This window comes from Lynx rufus, unplaced genomic scaffold (assembly GCF_022079265.1).
Source record: "Lynx rufus isolate CCGP_SWC_20201006 ecotype Redwood Valley unplaced genomic scaffold, mLynRuf1.p SCAF_3, whole genome shotgun sequence".
NCBI classification, from domain to species: Eukaryota; Metazoa; Chordata; class Mammalia; order Carnivora; family Felidae; genus Lynx; species Lynx rufus.
Window position 1 is genome coordinate 200,217,228 of NW_025814845.1, and position 14,378 is coordinate 200,231,605.

Below are 14,378 nucleotides of genomic sequence, written 5' to 3' on the forward strand. Positions count from 1 at the left end.
AAAATGAAATAGTGAGGATTTATGTTAGTCCTCGTTCACATGTGTCTTTTCCAGTTTTTAACTACTGACGTGTCACTGGAAGGAAGGACACAAGACACCATATTTAACCTGTACTATCTAGCTGTGAGAATACAGTTCTATTATGACAGAACAGAGTATTATTAATCCCCGCCATGCATTGTTTTTCTCTTCTTCATGCACATCAGGTGTCATCAGGACTTGAAAGGGGAGGATTTACTTTTCAAGGTGACATTCATGGAAAAGACTTCGGAAAATTCAAGCTGGAAAGGCAAGGTAAATGCTTGCATGTTATTTTTTTAAAGCACATGTCAACTTGGCCTTCACGTTATTGTGCTGAAAAGAAATGGAAAGGCCACGACCTTGGAGGAAACATAAACAAAAGTATCAGGAGAGACAACCGTGTTTTACAACAGAACGGAAAAGAAGTGCTGGGCACAGCAGAACCGACAAATACAGAGCTGGAAGAATGCAGTATGTAGGCCAGATATGGAACTAGTATCCTTACTATATGAAGAGATACTAAAAACACGGAGACAGTGAAGCAAAGGTAAAGCTCAATTAAGGAACTAAGTAAACTACATAGCCCTAAGAAAATTAGAAGACGGACTCGGAGTAACCAAGAAAGCACGGAAAAATCTTTAACTTCTAAGAAACGTATATTATGGCAACAAAGGTTTTCCATTTTTAATGATCAGAACATCAGATTTTTAAAGCAGTTATTCTGGGGAACAGTAGAAACAGACACCAGGGCCCTCCATTCGGGAGGTGTCCAGGCAGAGAAGGACAAGCTGACTCTGCCCAGAGACTCTGCCTTTAGAGATTCCAGCCGGTCAAGTGTGGAAAACTCTTCCTCGTGCACCTCACATGACTATCAGAGTTGCTTAAATCAATAGTTTTATGCAATGTGTCACATTTAATAAGAAGCAGTCTATTTCAGTACATTTCACTAAAGAAGTGAGGACCGTATATTGACGGGGAGAGAGGCGCATGACTTCTACAGGAAGAAAAAGTTTACTGCAGATAGACAGATAGATCCTCCTTCCCTGTTTCCGATCTTTCTCTGCTACTTGATTTCTACCTTAGTTATCGGAGAAAGAAAATATGTGAAAAAAAAATTCACTAGGTTAGACTCTTCCCCCATCTACCAGCTAGTTTTGTAATCGAGGAGGAGTTAGAATCTTCTTGGGCCTGTCTTCATCTGACATCTCAGCGGGGAAGTCCCTTATGGGTGGTCGGGAAGATTAAGAGACAGCGGAAAGCGTTCACTTTGTGCACGCAGAAGCTCTTTGCACACGAGAGTCGCTGCGGTTGTCACTGCCGACGGGGATGAGAAAACACATGTTTGTAATGCGATTAGCATCCCATTTCTCCTGAACAACATAGACTACTTTATACCCTACTTGTAGAACACTATTAACATAATAATTTGGGGGGGAACATTATATCCATATAGGCTTTGACCTCTGAGCTGCCTTTCAGAGGCACAGGGGTATAATATTTTGTGACGATTATCACTCACGACTCAGTTCATAAGACTCTTACCAAGATACTGAGGGGTTCCAAAGGAAACATATACCGACCTGTGTATTATTATATTTAAAATAAAAACCCTACCAAAAAGAGTAATCAATCGTAAACTACTCTAATGCCACCATTCCAAATGCAGTAGCTCAAACTAGAAGAGCTTTAAATTACAATGTGAGCAGTGGTACTTTAAATTGGGCGATGTTATTTTGAGGTAATGACATAGAGTAAATGCATTGGACCAACACTAATGATGAGTCAAGTTTGTTCTTGCTCTAAGCCAAAAACCCTAGAGTTACGTGCCCTCCCTTCTCCCCCGGCACATGCTCCAGTAATTCCGCTTAAGGACACCCCGGGGAGCTGTGCGCCATCCCCCGTGGGCTTCTGGGTTCACTCACCCGACAAACCCGGCCCGTACAATCACTGTGCTGTTGCCCCTTTCCTTGCATGACACCGTTTCTTCCTAATCCGACAAAATAGCAGCCTGCTTTAGCACGGAATCTTTATTCCCACGTGATGATGAGTTTATTGTCAGGAAAAATAGTTTGCCTCACTAGTTTGGCTAACCCCTATTTTCATGGATGAAAATAAACCACCTCTCAATCGTCTACAGTCAATAGATAAACGGGACGACAGTGATCTTTAAATGGAAACTAAACCAGCTTGGGTTGAAAGACCACCCTAATGCAGAAACTCCAGTAGGAACCCGAATGATAAATTGGCTTCCCCATTTAAACTGAATCAGCCCACCCCCAACCTCACATACACACGCAAACAGTATGGAAGAAAACCAGTGTAAAACATGCATCTGTTAAGCGACTTGTATTCCAGAATACAGAAAGGGCTTTTCAGGTTCAAGAAAACAAAAGCAAATAACCTGACTGAAAAGTCGGCAAAGGATTTGAATAGACCTCTCTCCACGTAGGTACACATGATCGATAAGCAACGAAAAGCTGCTCAACATCACTAGTCATTCAGGAAACATAAACCACGGTGAGGCACCATCTCACAGCACTGGGATGGTGATGGTCATGTGGGTGAGAGGCGGCAAAATTGTGGACAGATTGGAGCTGTCCTACTTCACGGACGGGATGGAACCGTGGTGCAGGTGTTGTAGAAAACAGCCTGGCCGTTCATCAAGCAGTTACACAGAAAGTTACCAAAAGATGCAGCCGTTTCACTCCTGCAGGCATGGCCAGCAGAACACGTAAGAACATATGTTCACACAAAACTGTGTGCCCGATGCTTGTAGGAGCATCATTGCCAATAGCCCAGACGTGGAAGCTGTCAACTAATGAACAGACAAAGTGTGCTATATCCATACAATGGAATGTTGTCTTGAAGACATTATACTTAGGAGGAGGAGCCATGCACACACACACAAAATACACATCATAGGATTACACCCAGGGATGCCTGGGTGGCTCAGTCGGTTGGGCGGCCGACGTCGGCTCAGGTCATGATCTCACAGCTCGTGAGTTGGGGCCCCGCGATGGGCTCTATGCTGGCAGCTCAGAGCCTGGAGCTTCTGACTCTGTGTCTCCCTCTCTCTCTGCCCCTCCCCAGCTCACACTCTGTCTCTGTCTCAAAGGTAAATAAACATTAAAAATTTTAAATAAATAAACAAACAAACAAACCATCCATAATAGGCAGATTGAAGACACAGACAGCAGATCAGTGGTCGCCTGGAGCTAGAGGTTGGAGGGTGAGGATACTGAGTTTCCTTTAGGGAAGACAGCAGCGTTCTTAAATCGTAACGATGATTATGACACCATGTGCACATACTAAAAGACTGTGGACTGTACCTTTGCTGTATTATTATTATTTTTTTGTTTTCATTACTTTTATTTATGTTTTATTTGTTATTGAAATTGACATGCAACGTTATGTCAGTTTCAGGTGTAGGACACAGTGTTTCCACAAGCCCATTCCTTGCTCAGGGGTCACCACGATAAGTGCGCCCACCATCTGCCAACCATACGACGTTATTTCATTATTGTTCATAGTATATCTTTTAAGCTGTACCTTTCATCTCTGTGACTTACTTGATAACTGGAAATTCGTGCCTCTTCATCCCCTTTATCTTCATCTCACCCACCCCCCTATCCACCCTCCTTCTGGCAACCATGAGTTTGTTCTCAGCTCAAGGGTCTGTTTGTTTTTTGTTTATTTTTATAGTCCACATATGAGTGAAAGCTATGGTATTTGTCTTTCTCTGTCTGACTTATTTCACTCAGCATCATACTCTCCAGGTCCATCCACGTTGTCACAAATGACAAGACCTCATTCTTTTTTTTAATTTTTTTTTATTTTTGACTGAGTAATATCCCATTGTGTGTGTGTGTGTACACATATATGTATATCAGGTACGCACACGCACACACACACACACATACATATATATACGATCTTTGTCTATCGATAGATTTAGATGTACTTTGGGTGGGTACTCTAGTGTATGAAGTTCTTTCAGTAGTGATCTTTTAAAAAATTGAATGGCTAGCTTATTCCATGTGAAGAGATGCTTGCCCTCATTCTTAAGCAAAGATATGTGAGTGAGGAACAAATGATTTGTCAGAGCAGCGAGAGTAGAGATGGTATGAAGGAGGAGGGCCAATGGGAGGGGAGGGCAGGGGAGGGGAAGAGGCTAGCGGTTGGATACCACACAATTGCCCAAGTGTTTTGTAGCACTCCTCATGAAATAATGGTTGAAATGAAATCAGAGCACCACTTTGGAGGACAATCTGGTAAGATTTAGCCACGCGAAAAGTTACAAATTCTGTTAGGCAATGATTCTGCTTCGTAGAATTTATCCTGTATGTTTAGACTCCTGCTGCTGGGTAGCTACAGAAAAAAGGTTTCATTGCGACATTAGAAAAATACTAGAAATGGCCTAAATGTCCTTCAAAGGTAGACTGGCTGAAAAATTTCTGGCATATCCAATTAATAGTATACTGTACACCTAAAAAAAAATAAATCTAATTCATGTGTGCTGATGGAAAAATTTCAAAGATGGATGGTTAAGTTGAAAAAGCCAAACACAAAAAATGTATATCGTATTCCCATGTTTTTAGAAAAGTATGAAAAGGGAAACAAACGTATATATTAATAGTCCATTGCTGGAAGAACATTATATTATTTGTGTATCTTTTGTGCCATTTTAATGACTATCATGTGCGTGTATTACCCTTTAAATCTTTGAAACGAGAGTAAATACATGAAACTCGCCAGGAGCTCCTGAAGGCGTGATCATTGAGAAGCTCCCAAAGACCTTCTTTTATGTTACTCTGTGTTACGATGGGCAGTCTCTTGCGGCAGGTTGATTTTCCACGATTTTATTGATGAGAAGTCCGATGCCTATTATGTTCAAATGTAGACAGTCTTGTCTGTGGATAACAAAAAAGTAACTTCGGTTAATTTAAGCAGAACACAAATTCATTAGAATGAGGCAAAGAGATTCACAGAACTACAGAAAGCTGGAGAATGAGGTGTGGTAACTTCATGGAAACTGATAGATGCTGAAGTACCACATGGCAGCACCGTCTTTCACTTGACACGCACGTATTGAGCCACTACTGTGTCCTCAGTTCTCTCGTAGGCACCGGGGGTTCAAGAGGAAGGCTAGCCGACGAGCTCCCTTGGCACAGTGCAACTCCTGTCCTAGTACACACAGGTCCTGCTGGACTTGTGGCCGTGTGCCGTGTGCACTGTTGAGGCAGGGAGGTGTCCTGACCTTTCAGTGTCACCGCAAGTCTGTGGAGTGGGTGCCATCTGAGCGGGCTGCCTCGGCGCCCTGTACGGGACATTGTCACCCTGGGCGCTGGCTGTTACTGCTGCACCACTGCTGCTGGACCCACCACCGGGGACACTCAGCATTGTCCTCAAGGCTCCCCAGCCGCCACAGCCATGGGATGGCTTCCGAGCCCCCTCGGTGCTGTGCGTCAGTCACCCCGGTTCACTGCCCAGGGTGGGGGCATCCAACCGGGCGCGAGTTTAGAGAGAACATGTATCTGGCATTTTCCCCTCGCGTGGTGGGCTGTGGATGCCTCTGAAAGTGAAAAATTACCTGATTCGTATGTGCTGATGAGGAAGGATCTCAAAGAAATATGGTCAAGTTACAAGAGCGAAATCAATTATAAAATATGTTCATGTTAGAACTTAGGACGGTAAGGAGTAGTGCAATCCGGCATCTGTGGAAGTGACGACAAGTCAAATTCTTGCCATGTTTTTAATGTGAAAAGAGGATTTTTTGTTTGAAAAGCTATTTAAATATATTTGATTGTTTACTTACATTCATGGTTTGTGAAAGAAAATGAAACAAAACTTCTCTTGTATTTAACATTCCGTAAATTCTGGTACTACACTTCTAAAAGCAGGTCAACTTATTTTTCACAATTCTGCTATATCCAGATGACCCCAGTCGTAATCCCTCACACACGTGCATTGAGTGAGCTCAAGCGATTAAGCCAAATACATTTCAAAATTTGTGTTATGGGTAAACAGTTTAGATCAAACTTTTTTTTTTAACGTTTATTTATTTTTGAGACAGAGAGAGACAGAGCATGAACAGGGGAGGGTCAGAGAGAGAGGGAGACACAGAATCCGAAACAGGCTCCAGGCTCTGAGCGGTCAGCACAGAGCCTGATGCGGGGCTCGAACTCACGGACCGCGAGATCATGACCTGAGCCGAAGTCGGACGCTTAACTGACTGAGCCACCCAGGCGCCCCTAGATCAAACTTTCTTATCTGGAAGGAATCGCTTGAGAAGCGTTTTCTAATTTGAGTTTTCATCGTTTGCATCTCTGTCTTGGCCGTGCATCTGTTTGACACTCTGTACACGTGGATTATAAATTCATAGTTACGTCACCTTCATGACATTTGAGATGTTTACATCCCCCTTCCCTTCCGATGGACAGAGATCACGTTTTATCATCCTTCCGTGTCCTCATGGAAACTGGCATGATGACATTGAGCTGTATCCTTTTGTTGAGCATTCTTAAACCCTAACGAATTCTGCAATGTACCTAAAATGAAAGAGGTTACACCAATATATTTGCATACGGAGAATGTAATGTCATTTATATAGACCCCTGGAATATTTAGGTAATTTCATCAGCTACTGTTTCGCTGGAGTCTGTGTCTTAGGACAGGATATAACAGCCAATGGTACCCATAGATACGTCCACATACATAGACAAAACCATATGGATGCTTTCAGTTTCAGTTTCAATGCAAATGTAGCTGACCGAAAGTCAAAGTCACAAGGTATGGTGCCCCTTTCGCCTTTCTCACATTTGACACGTGAAATTTTTTTCATGGTATTCTTGAAGGTCATTAAGGAATAATTCATTTTTTGTAACTTGATCATTAACAGACGTTAAAATCTTTCAACAAGACTGTCCGTTTATCGACGGAATTCAACTCCTTGGAGGCTCGGGCCCCGTTCATAAAAGTTGCCAGAGGCTTATCTTCCAGTATGTACGCGGGACCTGCAAACTAATTATTCGTTTTGTTCTCCAGATCCCTTAAACTCGGACCAAGACCCTTCAAATCATTACCACGGCACTAGCAGCGGCTCGGTCGCGGCTGCGATTCTCGTTCCGTTCTTTGCTCTGATTTTGTCCGGATTTGCGTTTTACCTCTACAAACACAGGTACCGTAAAACGCCGGTGTGCTTGCGAGGCCCTGGTCTGGGGAATGCGCACTGCCCCCGGTCACACGTTCCCCACGGCTCCACGGTTTTCTCTCTGACGTTAACGATGCCCACATGGCAAGGCTTTGCTTTGCGTTGTCCGCCGTACTTTTTCAGCAGGGCGACTTCGAGTAATGAACTTCAGGAGAATAAATAGATGGATTAAGAAATGACATGCTGTGTCGTAGTCCACTCAAAGACACAATAAAGGATTACATTTCTACTTTTAAGATCGGTGGCCGGTTGTCGGGAACGCTGAGACAGCATTTCCACCTTCCAGAAGAAGATTGAACGGAATGGTCTCTGAGTTCTTTCAGCTCCATGAATCTGTGATCTAGAAATTGTGGGTTTATTCCTTTCTTTGAGCTCTCACTATGTAGTAAGAGATATCACATGTTCCATCGCTTGAAAAAGTATTCTGAATATCTATTAATTTGCATATCCCTGCTAACTGAAACATGTCAAAATTGCAGAAAAACAACTTTAGTGAAGTAGATCCTTTCTTTGGAGTTAATGTGGATCCCTGCCCCCCCCCCAAAAAAAAAGCTGTGGAGGAATTATAAGTCCTTATACATCTTGTCTTTCTCTGGATAATATATTACCTGGAAGAACATGGCATATGCCAAACTGTTCTAAAATACTACGTAGAATAGTGGTATTCCCTATATATAATAACAAGAAACTAAGAAAACAAAAGAAAAATAGAAAAAAAAACCATGATACTCTAAGATATTAAGGTATGTTAAATGTGGTCTATGTTCATTTATGTGATACAGATATTTCTGTTTAATCCTGGTTTAAAAAAAAAGGAAAATGTGGTGTAGGATTTTTTTTTAATGTCTCACAGCATAGCTTCAAATATGTGCTTTCTTATGCTTTGCAAAAATACATAAAATAGTAGGAATGTCACTTCAAAATTATATTGCTATGTGATCACGTGCATGTGTATACTTTTCCTCTAGTTGGAATATACTTATTTTAAAAATATAATTCAGTAAAAGGAATCTCAGAAGGAACTTACAAAATTAAAGATTGACACATCTGTATTAATAATAATAATTATTATTATATTAGTAAGTATTAATATATATTGACATATAATTATATAATTAAATAACTAATGTTATTATTATATAATTATTAATAATTATTATTATTATGGAGAAAACAGTATTCTCTGCATATAAGTCTGGTGAGCCTTATCTTCAAATTTCTCCTTGGGGCTAGTTGAAAATGTAGTAAATGTTAAGAAAAGATATCCCGCCACTTTATCCAATAAAACACCATCCTGAGAAGTGCTTCTATTCTTAAATTAAATTAATTCTGTAAATTAAAAGTACATCTTCTTTCGCAAGGTTCTCTAGGAAACATAATACCCTTATAGATACACATACAGTAGGAATTTGTAATTCCTCCAAATTCATTTTTGTGTTTTGTTTTTTTTAAATTTTTTTGGCATTCATGTGAACCCCAAGGTTAACATGCAGTTCATTAAAGTTCTTTTACCCCACCTATTGACATTTCCCTGTCTGTAGGGGGGTCTCTGGAAGCCCCCCCTACGGGGGGACCCACGTGCAGGAGTCAGACGCCATCCCCACGTGCCAGTGAGCGTCTCATTGACGCAGCTCCCAGCGAGGCCGACCTTTGTATGTCTCAGAGACAGCTCCCTCCGGCGCATCTCTGATCCTTTCAAAAGACAGCCCTACACAATTCAGCACTTCTGGTTATATCTTAATTTTAAGATGACATAACATTGGGGAGAATATTCAGTATATATCACAGCTGTAGTCTTTCAACCCTAGAAGCTTCCCTACCACAACGTTCTGTATTTCAGTATTTGGTGCGTCAGCACAGGAAATGCGTGAGGGTAGATCACAGACCACAAAAGCAGTGGGGACGGAGACACCACTTGGTCCTTTTGTGAATTTGACCCCTTCCTTCATTTCCACGCTTGTAGGCTGGTGGGATTTAATCTCAGTGTGGCTCTCGCACAATGTCGCCCATCATGCTTGTCATCCGAGAGGCCGCGCTGTGTCTAGAACGTGACAGAAGGTTGTCTAATCTCATGGCTCTCATGAGCCATTAAGCCAGCGTGACTGCTTATAGTTCTCAGAATTGGGGGGTTTCTGCAGGAGCAACCAAGCCACGCCCGATCACCTAGGCACGTCGTAAGTTCATTTGCCTTTGAGTTATTGCCATGTATCCAGGGAACGCACCAAGCTATGCGTTTTCTCTCCACTGGCTTCTTACCCTCTACAGATGTAAAAGTTCCTTAAGCAGTTGGCTCCGCGTTTCTCGAGTTAAAACCTTATTCCTGCTCATTTCTGACTTGCCCTCATTACACTTGGAAGTGTTTCCTCCGTCAGTGCCAGGGCTCCTGACACAGGACTCCCACACGCTTCGTTCTCTGCAGTCCTCCGGTCCCATCCAACTCTGTGGGGTTTCCCTGGCAATTTGGGGATGGTGGTGACCCCTGACTGGGGAGACTACACAGGGGATTTGGCCAGCTTTTAACTTCATTAACGTTTGGCTGCATTAGTTTATTCCATTTGGCTACTGGAGCGTTTTCAAGTTCAATGTCAAAAGACCTCTCCAACTCCTGGGGCAGTTGACAGGAACCTCATTCTGTGAAACGTACACGCTCAGAATTCTCTTTTTTCTCAATGAACGTAACGTAAGTTAAGAAAATTTACTAGCTAAGTCACTAAAACAGAAGCATCAATAATGTTTTTGCTAGTGTGGTTGTTGACATTAAAGTTCCGTTTTTACCACCTGATGTATTTGCCTTATATAATTTCTCCGGAAAAAAAAAAACCATGGGGGAACAGACTAGACAGCTTTAAGTCTTTTACATCTAAAATCACTTTAATTCTCTAAAGTTAGATCCTACACAGGGGGTTTCTTTAATTAGAACCTGTAAGCAGTAGTTTGACAAAGAGTTGAATGTCTTTTCCATAACTTAGTCACTGGTTATATTATATTACAAGAATAGCTAGTATTTGGTGAACGTTATAATAGCAGTGAACTAAAGTTTATGTTCCTATTTTCGTTTGATCTGAACAGTCCTTAAGGGTTGACGTCTTGATTCAGCATCTTACATTTTAGAGAGTGACTGAACAGTGACTTTCTCAGGATCATAACAACTTACAAATGACAAATGTCTAAACCAAACTCGGACCCCGGCATTGACGAGTTTCCCATGTTGCAAAGAATATTTGTAAACGGCAGCTAACTCTTTGATTGTAGAAACAGCTTCCATTTTTTTTTAACCGTCTCCGTAATCCCAACAACCAATTCTAAAAAAGAGAAATGTCTACAAGCGTGGCGACGCGCACCCTTCCCCACAACCGTGTGTGTGTGTTTCCCTGCTGAGTCGGGCGTGACGTCTTGTACTCAGGCCCCAGCTGCTGTGCCTCTTTTCTTGAAATCTGGGCACTAACGGTCTGTTCCTTCTTTCCCCTCTAGAACGAGACCAAAAGTTCAATACAACGGCTATGCCGGACATGAAAACAGCAATGGACAAGCTTCATTTGAAAACCCCATGTATGATACAAACTTAAAACCCACAGAGGCAAAGGCTGTGCGGTTTGACACAACTCTGAACACAGTGTGCACAGTGGTATAGCCCTCAGTGCCCCATTAGGACTGATTCATAGCCATACCTCTGTTGGACAAGCAGTAACTCCTTTGGTGCCATATACCACTCTCCCTTCTAGTCTTGGCTTCGCTGCGGTGATCTTTCACATCTTCTGCTGGCGTCCGTGCGGCGGGAATCTCCAGTCACGTGCACCAGAGTCTCCTGAGGATCGGGTGACACAGAGACCTGCATTCTGAACGTGGATTCTCCATGCCTGGCTTCATCTGCTCGGGATCAAGGCACACTCAAGGAAGACTGCCGAGTCACGCCAATACTTTGTACTTAATGCCTCAGACTTTCGTATTTCTGTGTGGCTGGGATGCCTTTCAATGCAATCTTCTGGGCACGTGGATACATCCCCTGGGTGCGGTGATAAAATGATAGCACCACAATATGTTGTTTTGTTTTTTTAACCCCCATAAATATGAATACTCTGAAAAACAACAACAACAACAACAACAACAACAACAACAACAGAGCTCTCTTGAAGAAACCTTTCTGGTAGAGATGCACACACCTACAAACGCTTCACTCTGTCCTTCCTGAGACCTGACAAGCTTTGAGGACTCACGGCTCCCCTCGGTGTCCATTCCTAGGGCCATTTGCAAATTTCCCAGTCAGCCGTTCTATTGCAGAATTTTTGATGCACAATTTTTTGCACTAGTGTGTTATGAATGACTGAGTAAGATTCTGATAAAAAAAATAAACTATTTACACAGGGTTTATACACACTATCCATTGTATATAAGCATCTTCTCATGCTGTCCAGCGAAACATCCACCATCCATCCGTTCAGTTGGCATCTTAGCGAAAGAAAACATCCCCAGATATGGCACAGGTTTTAAAGGGAAACGTGGTGTTGAAGAGATTTATTTTATCATTGCTTCTTTTAGCTGCGTATGTGTGTTGAAGTCATTGACGATGTCGAGAGAGGGGGGAAACACCAGAGGGCTTTGCAGTTGCCGCACACTCTGTTCCCTTTAGCAGCACCCGTGACCGCCAGTCCTGCTGTATTGCGTGGCCAGGGGGCTTCTGCGCTTCTCTTTGCCATGGAGAATGTCAGTAGTAATTTATTTTAGATAGCTCATGAGCTTGTGAGGCTTGGCTCACTGTAGTCTTCCCTCCGCATCACAGTTTGTTCTTCCAGAGCACCGCCACTCTCCACCGTGGCGTTGAAGGACAGTGCTGTGCAGTCGCCCCTTGAACTCAGTGGGAACCGTCCGGGAGCAGAGCATCAGATGTCCCTCCAGAGGCCAGGAAACATTACACACGCTCCTCTTTCCCGGTGACACATTTTACATATCACTGTGTCCTTCGTTTCGTGCTAGTTCCAGATGCAGAGACAACTGGATTTTTCACGTTTAAAATTTCTCATACATTAAATTCTGAATGATGGTAGGAAGGAAATGGGTGTGGTCCCCAGTGCGGATAAAAACATCAAAGGATGAAATAGAAGACATGGCAATGAGACGGTGATGTCACAAAACCACAGTGAAGACCAAGTTTATTTTTATTTATAACTGTTGGCTAAAAGCGTTTTGAAAAGGCAGTGCTTATTTTGTTATTTGCGTTTTAAGTACGTACCCCCCATATGGAAAACGTCTCCCTTCTCACATTCCAGAGCAGCGTCTGTAGAGCGTTTCATTCCTGTTGTTGTGGGCGTATTCACACCTAACTTTAAGGCCGATATAGTGGTGTCTCTGTTGCATGTTTAAATGCAGGGCTTCAAAAGTGAAAAAAAAAAAAAAAAAGGAAAAAAAAAAAGACACAAAAACCTGTCAGGAAAATAGTTCATTCTTTCATGTCATGTGTTTTGTTTTGATTTGAACGCTTTAGCGAATATTTGATCCTTGGTGCCCACTGTCGCGTTGCTCGTTTGAAGGGTCCTATGCTGTTAGGAGGACATAACTGACCTCTTCTAGTTGCTTCTTTGCCTTTTGAACTCCAAATGACGAATTCCTTAGTATCACGCTGAATTCCCAGCACCTTTTCCTCTGGCCAACCCGATAACGTGACTGGAGATTTGCTTTGCAGCCTGGGGCCCTTACGCGGATTTTTCTCCTTAGACTAGACAAGGTCAGCCAGAGCCAGGCTCCTAACACGCACACTGACCGGGCACGGAAAGGGAGCGTGAGGAAGTTCCAGGATCGCTGTGTGCAGGGGAGAACAGGGTTACTATATATATTAGGTGTATATATATACATACATATATACATATAAATATATTGTACATATATCTAAGTTTGAGTCATTCAAACTAGGTGCAAAATGCTGACTTCAGAGTCTGAATCAATGTCTCTCTCCCCCCATCCCTGACCTGCTTGCCGGTCAACGATGTTACAAATTCCTGAAACGACAGGACATACATACACGCGGCAACCACATATCAGATATTAGATATCATTTTCCTTTGTGTGCACAGTAAACCCGACCTTTGGTTGCCACTTTGGAGCATGTTATTAAACCCCAAATACAACATGCGATGGTCCTGCGAGAAGTCCGCCGAGTTTCTTCCTAGGGTGTGTGCGCGGTATTGAACCAGATCCCCTGCAAGGTGTGGAGGCGTGCGTGCAGGTGGGCCGCACACGCGCCTTCCGCCGTGGGGCTGCAAGACTCCTTCTGGAAGCGCCCAGAACCGTGTGCGGGAAGGACCCCATGCTAACACAGGTTATGTGCTTCAGAGCTGTTTAAAACTGCTGCTCGTATCACACATCTTGCCTTTCTTCAGGCTAGCTGCAATAATTTTTTTCTTCTGTAAGATATTTTGTAAACAACAACAACAAAAAGCTATTATAAAAAAAAAAGGGGGACAGAACGCTGGTATCACGATCAGGAAACCCATCGCACCTCTGCCCGCCCCGTGTTACCATCTCGCCACATGCTGCTGACATGAAGTAGGTGCAAACGACCTTTTTGTACAGAGATATATTTTTTATGAAGAATTTGTAAAATTATTAAATATGCTGTAATTTTTTGATTAATGTAGGTAAATTGTTAAAAAAATAAATGTTTTTACAAATACAGAACTGTAATTTTCCCAATAATGTACAATGTACCACCCCTAGATGATTTTCAGTTCCGACCCTATTACACATGTATTAATATTAAAGTGGCCTGTTAAAATGAACAGTATCTTTCTTTTTTGTCAAAAACATTATAAAGAGAGTGTAATATAGCCTGTGCAATGCCACCTACCTTTAAAGCAAATCAGAGTTCTAATTAAATATTTAATTTTAGATTTCTAGTTTTTGGTGTGACTTTATTTTAGCCTCATATGTGCACGAATTTATTTCACCATAACAGGTGCGTGGAGTCTGCGTCAGGGGAGGAAAAGAGTGCAAGCGTTCGTAAGGGGCTCTCATTGCACTTAGAACCAGGCTCAGTGTTTCCCCCCAGACGTTGGCATCGTGGGCGTGATGAACAAACAGCACGCTTGTGAGTGAGCATGATTCGGAGGGTGGCAGGGGGAAGCTGACGTATTTCTCCGTGGTCTACCTAAACCCC

The 14,378-nt window shown here is 42.6% G+C and overlaps 1 protein-coding gene across 1 annotated transcript in view; it reads left to right on the top strand.

Annotated features, from left to right (window-relative positions):
• The window catches only part of CSMD1 (CUB and Sushi multiple domains 1), a 1,672,960-nt gene extending 1,662,098 nt beyond the window's left edge, over window positions 1-10,862 (top strand). The window contains exons 70-72 of the mRNA XM_047092364.1: window positions 207-294; window positions 7,066-7,198; window positions 10,703-10,862. Of these exons, the coding sequence (XP_046948320.1) occupies window positions 207-294; window positions 7,066-7,198; window positions 10,703-10,862 (381 nt within the window). The remainder of the gene's footprint in view (window positions 1-206; window positions 295-7,065; window positions 7,199-10,702) is intronic.
• The last annotated feature ends 3,516 nt before the right edge of the window (window positions 10,863-14,378 follow it).